A 14,525-nucleotide genomic window follows, 5' to 3' on the forward strand; every position below is an offset into this window, starting at 1 on the left:
CAGCAGAATCTCCCTTGCGTGTTTACCCACCCACTCGGTGAATCGAGGCGACACAAGCAATTGTGTGTGGGCCCAAAGCACGTGCAACTCCCAGGCTTCAGCATCTTGGGCCGTGCCAGGTTTCCTGGGGCTGGCCTCATAGCCTCCAAGCTCCCTTTTCTGATGGCACCGGCCCCGTTTTTAAGACAGCATATGCCCTCCTTGAAGGTGCCCAGGACCTGGGTACAGATCTGCCCCCACCACAGGGGTGTGCATGGCTTGGCTGGAGGCGGCAATCTGGCCAAGAGTCGGGAAGAGATGGCCTCTTTCTCACTCGCGATAGCTAGGATGTGCCCAGGGTTTGGGGGCAAGGGAGTTCTCAGCAGCAGAACCGGGAAACAGCCCAGTAGGGAGCCCTGGAAGGAGCTGGATCTGCGGCTGAAGGTCTAACCCTGGCCTGCTCTGTCGTGAGCTGACAAATGCTCCTTTGGCGTGGGCTTGCTGCGGCTACATGTGAAACAAGCATCTGTGCAGCACCCAGACTTCATGGCCACGCCCTCAATCCAGGAATGGAAGCCAATGTACGCCTGCAGGGTTGTATTCTCTGTCTAGGAAACTCCTACGCACTCTCCAAAACCCAACTCAAGTGGCACCACCTCTGAAAGCTTCCAAGCCCCTTCCCTGACCCCCCAGCATAGTCTTCGAGTATTCCTTTGAAGGGCCGTCTGCCCACAAGCTTGTGAACTCCTGGAGAGCCGGGGCCACCTGCTGGACTTGCCTGACCCCAGCAAAGACACCCGAGTCCCCTGCCCATACCTCTTTTCTGGTGCACGTCCTGCGACCCACTGGTAAAGGATTCGGGCTGCGTGGGTGTCATTGTGCTCTGGTGCAGGGCGGAGTCAGAATTGGTCCTGGCCAGGAGGGAGGAAGAGACAGTGAGCTTGGGCCCAAGGCAGGCGATGCGACAGTCCTGATCCCAGACCACACGTGCTCGATGAACAGGGTGGCAGCTGTGGGTCATTTTTGTGAGCTGCTGCACCTGAGCAAAGCTCTCAGGACATCATTCTAAAAAGAGCCACCAGAGTGACCGTGGCGTTCATCTGCAAAGCCCGTGAAACACAAATAGCAGTGGGGCAAGGTGGTGCACACCTCTGGTCCCACCAACTCAGGAGGCTGAGGTGAGAGCATCTCTTAAGCCCAGGAGTTCAAGACCAGCTTGGGCAATAGAGAGGCTTCCTGGCTTTAGGGAAAGGATGGTGCCCTCCTGCTGCAATCCTCCCACCCATAGAAGGTGCCCCACAGGTGCCTAGCCTTGGGGTACAAGCCTCCAGCCTGTCACTGGGTTCCCTCCTGGTGACAAACACAATCGGGTGACAGTGCCCTCTGGGATGCTCAGTGTCACACAAACCCAGTGCGACAGGTGGAAGAGGCTTGGAGAAGGCTCTGGAAGGAATGAAGCCACTTAGAGGCCCCCATGGTTGGGAAGCCGGCATGAGGTAGGAGTTTTTGGTTCAACCAGCCCAGGAGAGGCTCTGCCCTCTGCCTCTAGGGACCCCCCTCCCCTCTGGGAGCTGACTGGGAGAGGGACAAGGTGACCCAATCTGCTCCTGGCTACAGCCACCTCAAGGATGGGCCCCCAGAAAGCCTCCTTGGCTACCCAGCGAAATGCGGGTGCAGCCACCACCAGCTGTGTGCCCCTGAGCAAGTGTTCTGACCTCCCTGTGATCAATTTCCTCATGTCTAAAATGGACTAAAATGGAGATGAACACAGCGCCCATGACATAAAGCTCTATGCATTTCATATCAGTTAATACATGTGATGGTGGAACACGGCCTGACCTATGACAAGGCTTGGTGAGAATTTAATACTGTATATATATATTTTGAACAGCTTGCTTACTTTTCTTCTTTGTTTACTAACCTGTGTGTGTATTTTTGTTTTTTTGAGACAGGTTCTCGCTCTGCCCCCCAGGTTGGAGTACAGTGGCACAGTCATGGCTCAGTGCAGCCTCAACTTCCCGAGCGCTAGCCATGCACCTGCTTCAGTCTCCCAAAGTGCTGGGATTACAGGCATGGCGTGAGTCACCGTGCCCAGCTCTATGTTTTTTCCTTTTCCTTTTTTTTTTTTTTTTTGAGACAGAGTTTTGCTCTTGTTGCCCAGGCTGGAGTGCAATGGCGCGATCTCAGCTCACTGCAACCTCTGCCTCCCAGGTTCAAGCCATCCTCCCACCTCAGCCTCTGGAGTAGCCGGGATTACAGGTACGCACCACTACACCTGGTGAATTTTTGTATCTTTAGTAGAGAAGGGGTTTCACTATGTTGGCCAGGCTGGTCTTGAACTTGTGATCCACCTGGACCTCTTGATCCACCTGCCTCGGCCTCCCAAAGTGCTGGGATTACAGGCGTGAACCACCGCGCCCGGTCCCACTTTTGTTTTTTTAAAGTCATAAATGGGGGGAAGGGGAAATATTAGAAGACCCCCCCCCCCAACCAAAGCTGGAAGCCCTGTGTTTCAGGTTGAGGGCTAATTTCTAGAAACTTCTGGATGCATCTTAGTTTGGTCATTTTTTAAGAAACTATGTCCTGCTTTTCCACATATAACGTGACGAGAGTTTGGCTTTGTTTCCAACAAGAAGGGGGCGGGGGGATTCAGCCACTGACCTTCTCCAGCTGGTGTCCGCGGGTGGCGAGAGGTACACGGTGCCGTAGGGGCAGCTGTCCGCGTGAACATGAGTTAAGGGGGCAGTGCCGCTGGCTGAGGCCCCGCCTCCACCAACACTCTCAGCCCAGGGCAGGAAGCCCCCCGGCTGGTTCGGCCCAGGGCCTGCAAACAGCTGGGACCAGTATGGCGGGGGGGCGGGCGGGGTGGGGGGCGTTTCCTGCCGGCCTTTCCTGCCTGGCTGCAAGCAGCCCCCGTTTCAGGGGCTCCCCAGGGGTATGGCCCTGTCCACCTAGCACTCAGCACTCTGCTCCATGAGCGCACGTGCAGGCTGCACCCCTTCCAAGGGAGGGGGTTCTGGGCCGTGACAGTAGGGCCCGTGGGGGCGCTGGGGAGTCTGGGTTCAGCTGACCCTGGTCTGGACTCTCCATCCCGGGCTGACGGGGCAGCTCCCAGGGCCCGAGGACTCAGTCGGGGGCCCAGCTGGTCGAGCTCCCCCAGCCCACGGAAATGAGAACCGGAGAACAAGCTTCTCTGTTCTGGAGAGCCAGGGGATCCTGGAAGCAACCTGAGGCCGCTCAGACTCTGGTGTTGGGGGACCTGGCTGGCTGAGCACCAAGGGGTGGCTGAGTTGGGGGTGGAGGGGGGATTCTGGCCAATCTCTGCCTGACCGAGTCACAGAGGCGAATGTTACTCCTGTCACAGAGACGGAGTCTCCCTTGGACGTGTCCGGGTCTCACACAGACCCCCCAGCCCCACTGCCTCAGCTGGGCTGCCCTCCGTGTGGCACACAGGAGAGGGCCCTCAGCTCACAGCCCTGACGGTGGGCTCCCTGCTCACGGCCTTCCTGGCCCCACTGCCCCGCCAGGTGTCTAAGCCCTCTGTGGTCAGGTGTCACCTTCCTTAACTCCTGCCTTGGGAGCTGTTCCCTGTGCCCTCTGAGCCCCCAAGTCTGGCCAAAGGCTCTAGGGCTTGTGGCATGTCCCCTTCCAGGAAGTCCTCCCGGGCTGTCGTGAGATCAAGCCTCCCAATCCGTGCTGCCCTGATTCTGTCCCCAGAGCTGGAAGCAGGGAGCCCTGTCAGAACCTGCTGGGTAAACCTGGGGTCCTGCCGGCACCAGCAGGGCCTGGCCTCCCACCCTCATCTTCTGGGGAAAAGGATATCTGCCGTCCATGTTTGTCCACTGACAGGGGCCGGCGGTGCGGGGAGCCGAGCCGGCCGCGCTCCCGGTACACCCTGTCCACCAGCCCATGGTGCCGGGTGGTCCGGCTGGTGTCCAGGCCCGAGGATTGGAAGGGGGTCTGGGGGAGGAGGAGATGGAAACAGAGAGAGAGAAAAACCCAAACAATGGTTACCAGCTGTGGCCCTAGCGCTGCCCCCCGAGTCTGATCACAGGGCCCCCCACTCTGGAACACCCTCAGCCATTGCTCCGCAGCCTGGGATGGGCTTCTTTCTTCAGCCCCAGCTCCCCAGCTCTCCAAGCACTGGGGGGCAGGGAGGGGGTGTGAGCCGGGGTCCCAGGAGCCAGGGCGGCAGGGGCGTGCAGTGCGGCTGGCATGCACAGGCCAGGCAGAGAGGCACAAGCTCACGGCCAGCGCCCGCCAGGTGCCAGGGGTGCAGCCGGCCTGGGCAGCCTTCCTCCCCAGCCTTACCAGGTGTAGAGAGGCCTCTGCCCTCTCTGGGTCTGGTCGGCCTCCTAGCCCCACCTACGTCATCCCTGGAGGGGCTGCCAAGAGACAGCCCAGGGGCTTCCAGCCCAGGACTGTTTCAGGCCCCACCTGGCCAAGCTCGAGTTCCTAGGAGGCTTCCTTGTGGACCCCAGGGCTGCTCTTGATTGAGACACAGCCCCCACGCGCTCTCCCCTACAGCCTCCTCCAGGCACCACCAGAGCCAAGTACAGGCACTTTCTGGAGCCACGGCCTACTGCTCGGCTGGACGGGGCTCCTCCCAGCACCTGGGGCTGGCACCGGGCCGCCCCTCCCCAGGCCCTGCTCCATGCCCGGCCTCATGCCCCCGGGGCTGCCAGGAGCCCGCCCTGACCCTGTGTTGCCCACTCGCCATCTGACCGGGGAGAGATCGGCAGCCTCTGCCAGCTCTGGACGCAGCCAATCCCCAGCCTGGCCATCTGGCCCCTGAGCCCTTGTGCTTTCTCTAGGCAGCCGGGCAAAATGCGACTCTGATACTAAAGTGAGTCTCCCCTCCAGAAGCCTGTCCATGGCTGGGATTGCTGCTCTGTCCCAGCCTCGGCCAGAGTTCAGGGCTGACTGCTATCCCCAGCCCTGGGACCCCCCAAGTCTGTCTTCGAGCCAGCATGAAGTTGCTGGTCTGGGTCTTTCTGTGGCTCTTGCTCCCAAAAGGCTGTGGCATGGGAGCAGGGGCCTGTGGCAATGAAGGTGGGAACTGCACCAACCAACGCATGGGCTCCCGAGGGCAGGGGCCATTCATCTCCTTTCAGAGATGCCTTGAAGCCCAGAGGGGAAACTGAGGCAGCCGAAGCAGCGTCAGAGGCAGAATGAAGCAGGGGCTGGCCACACGCTGGCTCGCCAGGTCCTGCCTGCTGGCCTGGCTTGGGAGACGCGTGCGCACGTGTGTGCTTGTGTGTGTGTAGGGACGGACCATGCAGCTGTGGGGCACATGCTTGGAATCTGCTCTGCTGGACCCCAGATGGGGCTGCGTGGCTGTGGCATCTGCCCCAGATGGACCCCAAGAGTCCCCGGGGCCTCTCGACGCGACCATACGCACTTCCCGAGACGGGGGTGCGGAGTGGATCCGTTTCCATTTGGCGGACGGGACACCTCCACCTCCCTGGGAGCCGCAGGGGCGGCCGCTCGGGGAGCTCAGAGATCCCCAGCGCCCGCACGCGGGTCGGGGTCTTGCAGGCTGGCGCCGGGGACGCCTCGGCCTCAGCCTGGGGGCTCATTTACCAGAGAGACAGGAGCCGCTGCCAGGGCCTCCCCCAGAAATCCGCTGGGCTGAAAATGCAAAGAACCGAGACTTTGAGACGCTGCTGCCTCGCCTGGCCCCGAAGATGGGATGTGTGGGACCCCCCGGGGCTGTGGGCCTCGGGCGACAGGCGCCCAACAGGGTGCTGTGCCCCTCGGCCCCACTCAGACTGAGCTTGGGAGATGCCCAGAGAGAGACTCTCCTCCAGGGAAGAGGGGATGGGAGAAACAGGAAGGGGAGAGAGGGGCAGGAGGGGAGAAAGCCTGGCCTGGAAGCACGCCCAGCAGCAATGATGGCCTCTCTCAGTGTATGCCGGGGAGCTGCCCCTTGGGGCGAGCCCAGGGACCCCTGCCCTGTCCAGCGGCGGTGCAGGTGGGGGTGGAGCTGGTGGGAGACACGGGAGGGTCCCCGGCTCCATCTAGCCTGGCAGTGGCCGTGACTGTGTCCGAGGTGTTTTCTCAGCCATAGAGTACGTGTGACCCCCAGGGGGACCTGTCCATGTGGAGCCCAGATACCGTCTTAGGGGTGGCCCTGACTCACAGGCCAGCTCCCTTGACCCTACCCCATCCCCATATCCACCCGTAGACCAGGGACAGGGGAGAGGACTGCTGTGGGCCGTATCTCCTGTTTATGATAAGGCTGTGCACGGCGGCCGAGCAGCCTGCGGGAGCCGAGCTGTGTGGGCCTCTGCCAAGAAACGTTTGCAGACAAGTGGGGTCAGGCCGCTGGGCCTCCTTCTGAGAATTGCTGGGCTTGCGGATTAGTGAGGCAGGACAGAGCCAAGTCCCAGCGGCCCCAAGCGGTTCCCGCTGCTGCACAGCCGGCCAACAGGTGTAGTGGCTGCCGAAATGCTGGAGGCCAGATGGAGGGCTAGCGTCGGGGTCTGCCGATGGGAAACGGGCTGGGGGGGATTCTGGTGTACCCTGATGGGGCCACTCTGCTTCCTCCGGTTCCCAGGACAGAAAAGGAGAAGGCGGGGTGGGGTGGGCTCTGGCAACTGTCTGGTGACCCCAGCTGTCTACAATGTCTGGCCCCCGGTGGGAGGCTGGGGAGAAGCTCCTCCCGAGGGGGGCAGGGCCGGGGTGGCGCACTCACCTGGAAGGGCAGGTCCATGGTGCCACTCCCAATCTGGTTCACATTGGGCAAGGACCCGCCGTAGTACTGGCCGCGGCTCGGGCCCAGTTGCAGGTACTGGGATTTCTGGAGCTGGAGCTGCGAAAGAGAAGCCGGCAGCTGCGGGAGGGGTCGCTCTCAGGTTCATCCCAGAGTGCCAGCCCCAAAGACATAAAAAGACCCAAGCGGTGGGATCGACAGCATCAGGGCAGAAGTTTTGAGGACCAGGGGATGCCATTTCTTATCACGGCCAGAAGCTGTGACTTGACGGGCCAGGCGGCTTTCTGCTGGCCTGAATCGGAGGGGGCTGTCTCAGAAGCACAGTAACAGCCTTCCAAGGGAAGGACTGGTGATCCCGACGAGCCCGCACAGGGCCAGGGCAGCCACGCCAGTCCCCCACACGCAGCTTGAGTTCTAGGGGGTCCTTAGCCCTATGTTCCTTTCACGTGGTCCTCCCCAGCCTCTCGGGGGCTGGGCCCAGCCGGGCACCTTCATCTCGGCTGCATCCCTGCTTCCCACTCCCTGATGGCATCGGGGCTCAGAACCAGGGGCCAGGAGCTCCCTGACCGGCCAGGCTGACTCTGAGCGGGGCTGGGACCTGGCCTCCTCCCCCTCACGTGGCTAATGCTGATTTGCTGGGAACGGAGGCCTCTGACCCAGGTGGCACGACCCGAGGCCCTTAGGGATGCTGGTCCGTGACGCCCGCCATGAGACCGGGGGAGGCAGCCACCGTGAGGAGAGGTAGGGGCTGGGCAGGCAGGAGGGAGGGGCGGTTGTCTGCTCTGGCCCGGCAGGGGCTGTTGCTAGGGTGGATACTGTGTACACAACAAGGCCGACTCGTTCCTTACAAACAGCTCCTGGCAGTGCACGGATAGCTGGCCGCCCCACCGCCCCAGCTTCCTGGGGGGCCGTGGATACCAGAGGCGGAAGTAAAGCCCGGGAACTGGCCGCCTGCCCGGTGGAGCACCTCGCCCAGGTAAACAGCTGTTTCCTGTGAGCTGCAGGGGAGCCAATGGTAAGATTAACCATGTTCGTTCTCGGGTGGCTCTCAAGGGCCTGGGGTTCTGACCCAGGGTCCGTGCTGGGAGCCCTTGGTGGCCGCTGGCCCGACACACCCACCATCAACACCCACAGTGTCCCTCCCAGCAGTCACACCAGATGAAACAGCCCAGCTCCAGGCTGTGGCAAGGGGAGGAGGTGCAGGGTGGGGACCCCACAGCTCCCACCCCACGCCTACCTGGGTACAGGTCACCTGTGGCCTCCCATGACCTTCTCCGCCCCCTTCTGTGTCCAAGCAGCATGGCAGAAACCTGCGCTACATCCACCTCTCACAGACCATGTGGCCCCAGAGGCTGTGACCCCTCATGGACCTGTGTCTCCCACCTAGAGTGCTACAGGCAGGTACGAGAGGGACACACGGCATGTGACACACAGCAGGTACTCATGCCACATGCGCTTTCTACACGGGCTCTGAGCCACCAGCTCCCAGGAGGCCAGACCTCAGGAGCAAGAACTCCTTGAACTGGCTTTGTTCGCACCATGTCCCCAGCCCATAGGAAGCCTGGTAGGCGGGGACGATCGACAGGACTGGGGAGGCACAGAACCCCCATGGTTCCCAAGCTCCATCTCTGTCCAAGCCTTTCCCGCAATACCCAGCTTCTGTCCACTTTGCTGGAGGCACTCAGGCTTTGGACACAGCCTCCGGGCCAGGAGTGGATGTTGAGTGGGGACTCTTTCCTTTTCTTTTCTTTTGAGATGGAGTGTCACTCTGTTGCCCAAGCTACAATACTGGAGTACATTGGCGGCATCTCGGCTCACTGCAACCTCCACCTCCTGGGCTCAAGCGATTCTCCTGCCTCGGCCTCCCGAAGTGCTGGGATTACAGGTGTGAGCCACTACGCCCCGGGCTCTTCTTCTAGGGAACCCCGTGCTCATTCTTGGTTTTGCATGAGGAGTTGTGCAGTAAACGGTTAACCTGGCCCAAAGAGAGGTCTGGCCTTTGTCCCCAGCTCCTGGGAGGTGACCTGCAGGAGAATATCCTGCCTGATAAGAATGTCATTGTGTGGCTGGGGCCTGGGGCCATGGCAGAGTCCGCTTACACTGTGGTTTTAGGGTGGGGGCTTGGGCACATCAGCTCAACATCTGGAGGGACTAGAGACTGAGGCTGGCCATGAGGGTGGTCAGCCACATCTACAGGGCCAGCCCCGAGTACAGACCCTGGACACGCAGGCTGGGGGAGCTTCTGCGGCTGGCAGTGCTCCATGCTGGGAGAATTAGGCACTACTCACACGAGGGGCCGACTGGGAGCTCCAGCCTGGTCTCTCCCGGACCCTGCCCATCTGCCATTTCCCTTAGATGATTCTGTTTGTTTGTTTGAGATGGAGTCTCGCTCTGTCACGCAGGCTGGAGTGCAGTGGCGCAATCTCAGCTCACTGCAACCTCCGCCTATTCTCCAGACTCAGTCTTCTGAGTAGCTGGGATTAGAGGTGTACAACACCACACCCAGTTAATTTTTGTATTTTTAGTAGAGACGGGGTTTCACCACGCTGGTCAGGCTGGTCTTGAACCCCTGACCTCAAGAGATCTGCCCGCCTCAGCCTCCCAAAGTGCTGGGATTACAGGCATGAGCCACAGCACCCAGCCTCCCTTGGGTGATTTTAATGTGTCCTTTCGCTGTAATAAACTATAAGGATAAACAAAACGGCTTCTAGGGAGTCCTTCCAGTGAATGTTCTAGCCAGAGGGTAGGCACAGGGACGCCTGAGTCTGCAGGAGATAACCGTCCTCCTTGGCCTGGCTGGAATCCCTGGGAGCAGGGTCCTCCTTTCTCTGGGGTCCCAGGGTGGTGGGACGCCAGCCTGGGCTCTGCCCCAAGGACCTCCGGCCTCAGCTGGAAGAACTGCCAGACGCCAGTGCACTGCAGGCAACATCATCACCCCTTTTCCCATTGCCACGTCACAGTCCCCTGTGCATCCCTCACCCGAGTGTCATCACCCCGCCCCCCACCACGCTGTGCTCCCAAAACCACTGAGACCTTGCGGACGAGCTCCATGAAGCCGGCAGCCAGCCCAGGGCCCGCTGCTCAGCAGCACCGGACGTCAGAATCTCCAGGTCCACAAAGACGGGAGGGGGTGAATGAGTGAATGAATAAATGAACGCGCTGCGCCCCCCCCACAGCTGACTTCACAAGCCAGGTGACAGGCCCATCTGGAAGCTGTACAAGCACTTAAGATTAGAACCCAGGAGGCCTCAGGTGGCAGCTCGGCCACCCTGTTCCTCAGCTGGCCCGGGCAACACAAGCCACCTCAAAGAGTAACCCTCAGAGGGTTAGCCAGAGCTAGCGGCTGGCCCTGGAGGGAGTTCCCGGGATGTCGCAGCAGCTCCAGCCTGCCCTACATGGAGGCTCGGGGCTAACCTAGGACTCAGATGTCCCATCTCCACATCAACCCCATGGCTGTCAACAAGCGGGGCCACAGGTGAAGCAGCTGAGGTCTGGAGAAGGCGTTCCATAGGAGTCAGGGAAGCTGCGGTTCCCAGGGCGCCCTCACTCATGACCTGTGGGCTGGATAGATGGACATCTGGTCCTGGCTCCCCAGCTGGGAGAGCAGACCCCACTGGCGATTCAGAGGGCCCTGCTGAGGGTGGGTGGGCACCCCGCTAACCACACTTTGCCTCCGGCCTCCCCAGCCTCACTCCCTCCAGCCTCCCCAAGTCCCAAAGTGCCCCCAGCTTGTCCTTCCCCTACTGACCCCCATAAAGAGCCTGTGACAGCCTCTCCTTCACTTAGAGGGGTCTCCCCAACACCTCTGCTCAAGAAGCAGCCCCCTGAGTCACGATCACACCAGCCTCCAGGTTTTTTTTTTTTTTTTAGACAGAGTCTCGCTCTTGTTCCCCAGGCCGGAGTGCTATGGTGTGATCTCAGGTCACCGCAACCTCCGCCTCCCGGGTTCAAGCAATTCTCCTGCCTCAGCCTCCCGAGTATCTGGGATTACAGGTGCCCACCACCACGCCCGGCTAATTTTTGTATTTTTAGTAGAGACAAGGTCTTATCACGTTGGCCAGGCTAGTCTCAAACTCATGACCTCAGGTGATCCACCCACCTTGGCCTCCCAAAGTGCTGGGATTACAGGCGTGAACCACCGCACCCACCTGTTGTTTCAATCCAGTTTTTACTGCAGAAGTTTTAGATTTACAGAAAAACTGCAAAGACGGTACGCCCCTCACTCAGTTTTCCCTAAAGCTTTCGGCTTACGGTGCTGGGGTATGTCTGTCAAATGAAGAAAACAGCCTCAGTATCGCCGAGCTCACGGAACTGCCTGGCTCCGTCTGTCTCTCCCCAGTCCTCTGGTTTGTGTCACTGCATAGAACACATCTCAAATGCCTTTGCTTTTGAATGTGTCCGCCCTTTTGGGTCCTGACGCAGCAGACAGTGGGTCCCTGTGCCGAATGGTTGCTGTTGTGGCCAGTGCCAGGGCTGCGCGTGGCCGCCATGGACCCTCGGGAAGTTACCTGTCTGGCCTCACTTCCCATCTGCCGGCGGCAGCCCTGGCTCCTTCCAGATCGCCAGCCTCACGCTGGATCTCAAACCTTCTCACGCTCAGGTTTGAACCCACCATCCGAGCAGTGCCAGGGCCCTAGAGTCAGAGGGGATGAAGGCTGAGGACAGGTGCCCCCGTGACCTTGCCGCACGTCATGGAGGTGTCTCAGGATGGAGGCCACGGGCTGACCCCGGCAGAGGGCTGACGGGGACACAGTAGAGGGTCAAGAAGCACCGCTCAGACCCCGGCCGTCCTGTGTCTCTCCGGGCCCTGAGCCTCCCGGGCAGCAGCCAAAACAGGTACCACTGGGGGTTCCCCAAATGGAGCATGGATCCCCTCCCAAGTCTCAGTGCATCCAAGCATCCATCGTGACGGCCTGGCCTCAGTGTCCCGAGGCTGCCAATTACTGTGCGCCAGGAGGCTTCAGACAACAGTTGACCTCCCACAGTTCACAAGGCTGAAGTCCCAGATCAGGGTGCTGGCAGGGCCGATTCTTCCTGAGACTCTGAGGAGGGGCTCGTCCTCGCTTCTCTCCTGGCTCCTGGGGCTCCAGGCGCTCCTTGGCTTGTGGCAGCTTTGCTCCCGCCTCTGCTGTGTGTCACAGGGCCTCCTCCACCTCTCACCTGTCTCCAGTCTCCCTCTTTTTTTTTTGAGATGGAGTCTCTGTCCCCCCGGCTGGAGTACAATGTACAATGGTGCAGTCTTGGCTCACTGCAACCTCCGCCTCCCGGACGCAAGTGATTCTCCTGCCTCAGCCTCCCAAGTAGCTGGGATGACATCACCACACCCGGCCAATCTTTGTATTTTTAGTAGAGATGGGGTTTTACTATGTTGGCCAGGCTGGTCTTGAACTCCTGACCTCAGGGGATCCACCCGCCTCAGCCTCCCAAAGTGCTGGGATTACAGGCCTGAGCCACTGGGCTGGGTTTAGCTCTCCTTTCTCTCACGATTAAAGAGAAAGGCTCACCCTAATCTAGGACAGTCTCATCTGGAGACGCTATTTCCAACTACAGTTGACCCTGAGACAACACGGGGACTGGGGAGCTGACCCCCAGGCAGTCAAAAATCCAAATATAAATTTTTTTCTTTTTTCTTTTTATCTTTAGTTTTTTAATTCACTTATTTATTTTGAGACAGGCTCTCACTCTGTCACCCAGGCTGGAGAGCAGTGGCACAATCACAGCTCACTACAGCCTTGGCCTCCCAGGCTCAGGTGATCCTCCCACCTTGGCCTCCCGAGTATCTGGGACCACAGGCACGAGCCACCACGCCTGGCTAATTTTTAATTTTTTGTAGAGATGGAGTCTCACTATGTTGACCAGCTGGCCTCCAATTCCTGGCTTCAAGCAATTTCCCACCCCAGCCTCCAAAGTGCTGGGATTAGAGGCCTGAGCCACTGAGCCACCACCCCCTCCCGCCGCCCCAGTGTAACTACTGACTCTTCCAACACTTAACTCACAGCTTACTGTTCACTGGAAGCCTCACCGATAACACGAAGAATCCCTTAACGCAGATTTGGTATGTTCTATGTATGACGTCCTGTACTCTTACAATAAAGTAAGCTACAGAAAAAAATACTACAAAACTCAAAAGGAAGAGAAACTATTTGCTATTTGTGGAATGGAAGGGGATCATCCCAAATGTCTTCGTCCTCACCGTCCTTCATGTACAGCTGACCGAGGAGGAGGAGGAGGAGGAAGAGGAGGAGGAGGGTGGTGGCTTGATCTTGCTGTCTCAGGCACGGCAGAGGCGGGAGAGAGTCCATGCAGGAGTAGATGCGTGCAATTCAAAACCGTTTATTCAACTGTAAGGTCACCTTCCCAGGCTCCAGGAGCAAGGTTGTGGACATAGCTTTCTGTGGGACATGTTTCACCCCTCTACAGGGCTTTTGAGGGGGTACGAATACATGCCACTCTCCAGATGGGAAAACTGAGGCCCCACACGCCTGGAACTCAACCCCTGCGTGACTGGCATGAGTGAAGTCACACGGCCCCTCCTGGGACAAGGGTTACTGAAGTCACCCCATCTCAGATGAGAGCTCACCAGCATCTCCAGGGACACATGAGAGGCAGATATGGACCTGGAAGCTCTGACATTACCATGCTGACCGCAGAGACACACCCCGGCCCCATCCCTGACACAGCCTGCACCAGGACCTCATCACACAAAGCCCTGCCTCTCCACCTGACCCCTCTACAGAGCCCTGTGCAAAGCTGGCTTCTCAGGCCTCCGCTGACCCCTGCCCCTTGCTGACAGGACCCTTGCCCTGGAGAATGCCCACCCCTGCCTGTGCCCACATCCACACTCCTGCTGAGTCTATGCCCCCTGCCCCATCCAGGCAGCATCCACAGGGCTGGATGGAGCAGGGACCCTGAGATGGGGAAATGGGGTCCGAGTGGCCCTGGGGTGGCCTCAGTGTGATGTGGCTGTGGCTACTTCTCCAGAATGTGGAGAAATGTTCAGGCAGCACCCTGTCTCCTGGGAACCCCATGCAGGGCACAGCGACACCCACACCTGCTGGCCCTTCCTGGGCTCGCTCTGTAGATGGGGCCAGCCTTGGTCAGGCCCGGAAGCAATTGCCATGGCAACCGGCCAACCTTCTAATGAGATTGAGGGGAGCAGACGGGCTGATGGCTAAGCTCGGTCCCACAAAGCCGTGGCAGGTGAGCGAAGCAGGCGGGCTGATGGCTAAGCTTGGTCCTGCAAAGCTGTGGCAGGTGTGGGGGGGCCAGGGAGGGAGGTGCTATCTGCACCAAGCAGGCCTGAGTTCCTTTCCCCCACCTCTAGACTTCAAAGTCTGTCTCCCACTCTCTCTCACCACTAGGCTCCAGCTCACACCCTTCCTCCCGGAGCCACCAGTCGCTACCTCGGGGCCTTTGCATGGGCACTGCCTGCACCGGAAGGCTCTTCCCCCTGGGACCCCGCTGCTGAGCACTGAGCCTCCTCCAAGGGGCCTCCCTCTGCACGGCTGAGGTCTGTCTGTCTCCTCCCGTCAGGCTGTTGCCCCCCGCCCCCACCCCGGGCCTGACAAGACAGTGCAGCTCAACGCCCAAGGTGAACTGGGCACCTACCTAGGCAAGGATGAGCCCTTGGCAGGAGCTACCCACCGACAGGCTCCCGGACTCCCAGGCAGGGTCTCGAGACAGTCCAGATGGGGAAACGGGGGCTCAAGAAAGAACAGAGACTGCCTGAGTGTAGAGGCGGCACGCCCCTCAGCCTGGGGCATGGCCCTACAAGAGGAGGGTGAGGAGTGAACATTCTCCAGCCCGGTGCACGCGCAGCATGCACCTGGAT

The 14,525-nt window shown here is 59.8% G+C and overlaps 1 protein-coding gene across 4 annotated transcripts in view; it reads right to left on the reverse strand.

Moving 5' to 3' along the window:
• CRTC1 (CREB regulated transcription coactivator 1) overlaps positions 1 to 14,525 on the reverse strand; it is a 92,453-nt gene that overhangs the window by 26,946 nt on the left and 50,982 nt on the right. For 2 of the 4 annotated variants that reach the window (XM_064381617.1, XM_064381614.1), the window contains exons 2-6: positions 6,677 to 6,793; positions 5,563 to 5,610; positions 3,802 to 3,939; positions 2,641 to 2,702; positions 796 to 890 (exon numbers count right to left, since the gene is read on the reverse strand). In XM_064381617.1, coding sequence (XP_064237687.1) covers positions 796 to 890; positions 2,641 to 2,702; positions 3,802 to 3,939; positions 5,563 to 5,610; positions 6,677 to 6,793 — 460 coding nt within the window. The remainder of the gene's footprint in view (positions 1 to 795; positions 891 to 2,640; positions 2,703 to 3,801; positions 3,940 to 5,562; positions 5,611 to 6,676; positions 6,794 to 14,525) is intronic. The other 2 variants (XM_064381616.1, XM_064381615.1) reach the window with 1 other exon arrangement.

This window comes from Aotus nancymaae, unplaced genomic scaffold, assembly GCF_030222135.1.
Source record: "Aotus nancymaae isolate 86718 unplaced genomic scaffold, 86718_ANA_hifiasm-v0.15.2.pri h1tg000028l, whole genome shotgun sequence".
Taxonomy (NCBI): domain Eukaryota; kingdom Metazoa; phylum Chordata; class Mammalia; order Primates; family Aotidae; genus Aotus; species Aotus nancymaae.